This window comes from Triticum dicoccoides, unplaced genomic scaffold (assembly GCF_002162155.2).
Source record: "Triticum dicoccoides isolate Atlit2015 ecotype Zavitan unplaced genomic scaffold, WEW_v2.0 scaffold195049, whole genome shotgun sequence".
NCBI classification, from domain to species: domain Eukaryota; kingdom Viridiplantae; phylum Streptophyta; class Magnoliopsida; order Poales; family Poaceae; genus Triticum; species Triticum dicoccoides.
This window is the reverse complement of record NW_021231901.1, coordinates 8,593-15,040: the sequence shown is the minus strand read 5'-3', so window position 1 is coordinate 15,040 and position 6,448 is coordinate 8,593. Positions and strand designations below refer to the sequence as shown.

At 46.9% G+C, this 6,448-nt stretch overlaps 1 protein-coding gene across 1 annotated transcript; it reads right to left on the bottom strand.

Moving 5' to 3' along the window:
* Positions 1 to 10: 10 nt before the first annotated feature.
* LOC119344954 (putative disease resistance protein RGA4) lies at positions 11 to 5,019 on the bottom strand. The gene is made up of 3 exons (XM_037615230.1): positions 4,682 to 5,019; positions 396 to 4,579; positions 11 to 259 (listed from the first exon to the last, which is right to left on the bottom strand). Exons 2-3 carry the CDS (start codon positions 4,540 to 4,542, stop codon positions 153 to 155), a joined length of 4,254 nt encoding a protein of 1,417 aa, XP_037471127.1. The 5' UTR covers positions 4,543 to 4,579; positions 4,682 to 5,019; the 3' UTR covers positions 11 to 152.
* Positions 5,020 to 6,448: the final 1,429 nt, after the last annotated feature.

Here is a 6,448-nt window from a genome sequence, read left to right as displayed (position 1 = left end):
TAGATACGTAGATAGCACACAGACACACATGTGACAATATTATCCTAACTTGTACTGAACCGAGGAGATTCGTTTGATTTGCATTACAAATATCTGAACTAGGTAGAGGCCAAAGCTCAACAAAGCCGATTGACCTGCCCTTTCTGCCTTGTTTACTCCTGCATGGACTGCCGGAGTTCCTTGGCTTCTCGACTGGCCTGCCTCCGCTCTTGAACCAGCCTTGGTATTTCATTCCATGTCTTCGGTTTAAACGCTCTTACTGCACATATCACAAATGACGTCAGAACAATAAAATAATGGAGAACAGACGTGCTGGCGTGGTAGATTTAATGGAATGGATGACTGCATCTGTTTGTTAAATGTGGCAAAGATAGAAGGACGTGCAGCAAGCATACCTTTATAGCAGGCATCTAGATATTTGGTGTCAATGCTGCCCAGTTGCTGCTCCAGGCATCTAGGGAGCTTCTTTATAGCAGGGCAGACTCTAATTCCAAGATACCGGAGAGACCTGTATACTTGCGGCTCATTCGGCAGGGATGCCAGGGTACTGCATCTTTCAAGACGAAGGAATTCCAGCGATGGGGGGTGCTCTCCTGACAGACACTCCAGCGATGTCAGCCCACTGTTGCCAATAATGCGCAGTCTCTTGAGGGGTGCAGGCAGACCGAGAGGCCCACCCAACATGCCAGCACAGTCACATATTGTTAGAGATTCGAGATGGGGAGGAAGTAAATGCTCTCTTGCAGTTGCTGCTGGTGGCTGTGGCATGATAGGACTTCTGCTTCTGGAGGTAGTGGCTTCTGGTTTCTGGAGCCCACCCGGCTGGCATGATAGGACTTGAATACTACTGCAGTGAGCAATCCATATGGTCTTTAAGGACAAAGGCAGATGTAGAACCGCTGGTAAGCTTCCACATGCTGATAAGCATAGATCTTCTAGGCATGGACAAAAGTGATTCATGGGTGAGGATGGCAACTCTGATACAGCTGCAGGCACGTCTGCCTCACTGCTAGAAGATACTTGGACTAACTCTGCCATGCCCTGCTGCTTGCCCAATATGGACTCAAGCTTAATGCACCCACCAATAGTCATTTTCTTGAGAGATGCCGGGACGTTGAACATCTCTACTAAACTTGGGCAGTTTCTTAAGCAAAGAGACTCCAGACCTCTCAGGTGTTCACTCCTTTCGGATGCCAATGGCTCAAGAGGAGCTTGTGCATATCCAGTCAGATTTTCGCAGATTGTAATCACTAATGTCCTCAAGGATACCAAGCTTTGGAACACATTCTCTGGCCAGTGGACGAGCACATCACATCTATCAATTTCCAACTTTTCAAGGTGTACAAAATAGCCCCACGGCTCTAGTGCACCTGGTCCAAAGAATGAGTTGCAGCATCCTAACCCCACAACTGTCAGAGGGGATTTCTGGTTCCATTTCTCCTTGTTGTCCACAGGTAGAATTGAAGTGCACTCAACCTCTGATGGTGTTTCTGTATTTTTTAGCTTCAGTATCAGATTGGTCAATGAGGACAAATATTTGTCCACAAACTGGAAGATCTCTTGCTTGCCATCTTCAATTTCTAACACACTGATTTTTGGTACCTCAGGTAAATCTATCAACATTGGGCATTGCTGAACTGATAGTTTCTCAAGCTGTGGAAAAAATATTTGTTCACCTTTGGCAGCACCATCCCATCTCTGAAAACTCCCCAAGCATTTCATTTTGAGCACCTTGAGGGCAGGAAAGGCTGAACGTACCAATCTATAACCACCTCCGCTGCATGGTTCTTCAAGCAATGGTGCTTCAGGTAAATTTATCAGCTCTGGGCATTTCTCAATTGACAGTTCCTCAAGACAAGGAAACAATATCTGTTCTCCTTGAGTCTCTTCGACTGCATCCCATCTCCGAAAGCTCTCCAAATCTTCCATTTTGAGTACCTTTAGGGCAGGAAACGCTGAGTGTACCAATGTATAACCACCCTCACCACAAGGTCCTCGCAGCAATGGTGCTTCGGGTAATGCTACCAACTTTCCACAATTGCTCATAAACAACTTCTCAAGCACAGGAAATATTGTCTGTTCTACTTGCCACTCATCTATTTCCCACCATCTCTCAAAAGCCCACAAATGTTCTAGCGTAAGCACCTTCAGTCTTGGAAAAGTGATGATTGTACTGCATCTGAACAAAAATCGCAATCTTTCACAGTGAAAAAGGTGGATCTCAACCATGTTTTGCAACATACCCATGCACTCTCCTCCATATGAATATATTTGCAGAACCTGCAGCCCACCATGAGGTTCAAACTTGTCGAGCACCTTGTTGTCGCCAACCTTAGTCCATCTTAATGACAGTTCTCTGAGATCCTTCTTGTTTCCAAGGTTTGCCACTTTTGCCTCTGCCTCTATAACATTCTCTATCTGACATAGCTCTAGCTTACCACCAAGGTTTAAATGCTGCAGCTCTGCAACATCACTGCAATCAGGGCCAGGAACTCCTGCTACAAAAACTGTGAGTGTCTGCAGCTTAGTGAGATTTTCAAATCCTGGAGGCATGCTCTTCAACTCCGGACATCCAAGAGTGTTGAGGTGACGGAGGGAAGTCATATACTTCATTTGCCTCGGAAGTCGATCAAGATAATAACAGTAGGAAAGGTCCAGCACTTGCAGGTTATATAGAATACTTATATCTTCAGGAAGTGATTTGATAGAACTGTTTGAGAGATCAAGGTACCTCAGATGATGCAGATACATTGATTTCAGAAGAAATGATTCTGTGCCTCTAATACAGAGCTTCAAAGCATGCAAAGAGCTATATTTTGATAGATGCTTCAATGAGCTTCGAATAAGACTATCGCATATCAGTGTTTGAATGACAGGGGACTTTTTCTCCAAAGAATCATTCAAAATACCTTGTGTTTCTTCACATGATAAGAACAAATGCCGAGCAGTATCTGACAGCCACTCGATTTGACTTGGTTCCTTAATTGCAACGACACATTCCTTTCCCATAACAGACATTGCAATATCATGCATAAGATCATGGATTTTACATGTTGTTCTGGAATAATACCCGCTGTAGTCCTTACTTTCCTCTAGGTCCAGAAAGAATGACCTTGAGACAAGCTCATCGAAAATATGTTTTCCAAAGGTTTCGGGACTATCTTCCTTGTGTTCTGGGATAAAGCCGTTTGCAATCCATAGTTGGATAAGCTTATCCACATTGATCTTGTAATCCTTGGGAAACACAGCACAGAAAGCAAAGCACTGCTTCATGTGTGCGGGCAAGTCGTTGTAGCTAAGCTTGAGTATTGGCAAGATTCCAGTTTCCTCAGTGCAAATGCTGCTTCTAGATGCTATAGCATTCCATTCTTTCACGGTGGTCTTGGTACGAAGTACAGAGCCCATTGCACTTGCAGCTAATGGAGAGCCACAACATCTCTTCACAATCTCACCAACCATCTCGAGTAGCTCGGGAATCTTTCCATTCTCTGAACTGAATGCTCTATCCACAATAATTTCCTTTATGAAGTGATCCTCCAAAGCATTGAGATTGTAGGCTGCCCTATCTGCACCCATAATTTCAGCAACTCGTTTATCACGAGTTGTTGTCAACACTGCACTGCCCATGCCACCATGCTGAAGACATACCTTCAGCCTTTCCCACTTACGTAACTCTTTGTTGTCCCAAACATCATCCAATACAAGGAGATACCGCTGTCCGCTGACCAATTTTTGAAGTCTATCCAATGGTGGTTTGTCTGTATCAACATTCTTATTGGGGGATGCTTCAACTATACTCTTGGCCAGGGAGTTCACATCAAAGGTATCAGAGACACAAACCCAGAGCAGCAACTGGAAATGCTTCTGAATTTCAGGATCATTGTATATGAGTTGCGCTAATGTGGTCTTGCCAAGGCCCCCCATTGCAACCACAGGAACAACTGTGAGATCTGCATTGCTAGCTTCATCAACTAGTATACCAATAATGTTCTTCTTATCTTCGTGTCTGGATCTGCTGGCAATTTCTTGTGGGTCAATGCTAACATAATCTGTATGCCTCCACTCTTTGGACACCGGTGGCTGTGGTTGGTACTTGAACCCAAAGACCTGCATCTCTGCTATGAGGACCTCAACGGCTTGCAGAATCAGGCAAAGCTTGCGACCCATTTTGTAACGGAATGCAACACGGTTGTGAGTAGGGAAGAGTTTAATTACATCGAAGCCGAGCTTTCTGTAGTGCCCATTCTTCTGGGCTTCACGGCGTAGGGCTTCGTACTTGAATTCGTCGAAGACTTCATTTGCCACATAGGCGACTGTCCTGAGCTCCTGAAGCCAGGCTTTGGCACCTTCTCTCTGTGCCATGGCCTGCTCCTCGACATCGGTGATGACGTCGAGGATGGCCGGAAGCTTGCGTTTCAGAATCTTGTGCTGCTCCTCCATTCCCTCCATGACCTTGTACTGGTCCAGGAGGTAGCTGGACGCCTTGTCCTTCAGCATGGACACCAGTGGCCCGATCGCCATGGTGACCACCAGCTCTGCCATTGGAACACTCGGAAGAAACTCCTCTAACACAGGTCCACTGCAAAAATTAATGAAGAAGAGAATGGTGTGAGCAAGACGTCTATAAGTAGAGCTTGGGACAAATTACAAGTCTAAAATACAATCTTGCAGCCATATTTACCTTCACGAGCTCGCCCTTGATCAGCACACCGGACCAGCAACGCAGCAGCAGCGAGGAAGACGTTGCCCTCACAGGCACGTCGGCGCCAGCTCCAGCATTGTATTTGGTAGCAGCAGCAGCAGCAGCAGATTCAGAACCTTGTCGGTGCCGGCGACGCGGCGCAGAAGCAGGAGGCGACTCCAGCGAAGTTATGGCGGCCGGCAACGAACGGATGCGTGGGCGGGGCTGTAGGCAGGCTCTAGTCCGGAGTTTGGAGATTTTTGTGAGATGTTGAAGCTTTTGGATGCCTGAGTTGAGAAGAGAAATGTTGTGAACGGGACGAGTATAGTGCTTGAGCTCTCCAATATGCAACGGTCGTATGTAGCCTTAGATCTGTTCTCGATCAAATCACAGAAAAAATATTTAATTTTGTCATTAGCAATGCAGGCTTTAATAAATTAATCAAAATGGCCACACCGAGGCGCTGACAGGCATTTGAGACAGCGTACACTGCCATTACAAAACGCCCAATTGCAGGCAGGAAGATAATTTGTTTCAGATACGTCTGGTGCATCACGTGGGTAGTGACATGCTTGTCACCCAATACTAGGGGGAAAAAGTGATTCGTTTTTCATTTTCGTCAGTCATGACACGGGGTTCACGGCCTTGACATTTACAAGCGTGCTACCAATGCCTTGCCATCAGCATCAGCACCCAGTTGGTGGCACTTATTCACAGGTTGTGCTGCGAACCCATTGCATCATTAGTTTCCTCTTAGGAGTAGCATCAACGCTCCATCCACTTGGATTCAACGTATATGCAATTGAATCCAACGCCCCAATTCTCTTCTTTTTTGTTTACTCTAAAATGTATTGAAATGTATTTTAGCCGAATGTTTACAGTATACAGCCCCAGATCTGCTCTCGGGCCAATCACAAGAAGAATATTTAACCTGGCCACTGGCACCGACAGCCATCTGAGACGGCGTGCAGTGCCATTACAAAACCTCCACTTGCAGGCAGGCTGGCAGGCGGGAGGATAATTTTGTTTCAGATACTACTAGGTTGGATGCATATCACGTGGGCAGTCACATGCTTGTCACCCAGGACTAGGAGGAAGAAAAGTGTTTAATTTTTCAGTTTCGTCAGTGATGGCATTTGTCTCACATAGTTGCAAGTCGATCCCATCCCACCTACTGTATTTGCAAGCTGTGCTGCCTGTAAATGTAAATCTACCGAACCATTTGCAAGTTTCGTTTTGAGCTACGAACCAATTAGACTAGCTAGAAATAGCAGCAAAAGCTAATACAAATTGTAACAGAGGATGCAGAAACAGATTTGAGCAGAGCGGCAGCAAGTGAAGGGGAAGGGTACCTACATATTTGAACAGAGCAGGCCGGGAAGGGGTCTTGGAGGCCTGCTGACGACGGAGGTCGCCGCCGCCATGGACGGAAGGAGGGACGGACGGACGGACGGACGGCGAGCAGTGGTGGTGGTGAGGTGGGAGACTCGCGGCGCTACTGCCAGCACGAGGCGGTCGGGGCGGCCGGTCTTGGAGGGAGGAAGGGGGGCCGGCCAGCCTCGGTGGCATCGGCGGCGAAGAGGAGATGCACACCGGCACAGTGTGGGTGGGCTGGGCTGGGCTGGGCTGGGCTTATGATTCGGGGGCCTCAGCAAAAAATAGAGCCCCGTGACACCTATTGTGATGGGCTTAGGACTAGGGGTCCTCAGCAAATTCTAAACTGACGAAAGTTATTTAGACCGGTGAATAGTGGTGACCGTTCATCAG

What these genes read in the sequence shown, in the direction of transcription:
- LOC119344954 (XM_037615230.1), bottom strand. Translation starts at nt 4,542, where the DNA reads ATGGCAGAGCTGGTGGTCACCATGGCGATCGGGCCACTGGTGTCCATG. An exon ending in TCTAGATGCCTGCTATAAAG is followed by an intron (nt 260 to 395) that starts GTATGCTTGCTG and finishes TGATATGTGCAG; the next exon opens with TAAGAGCGTTTAAACCGAAG.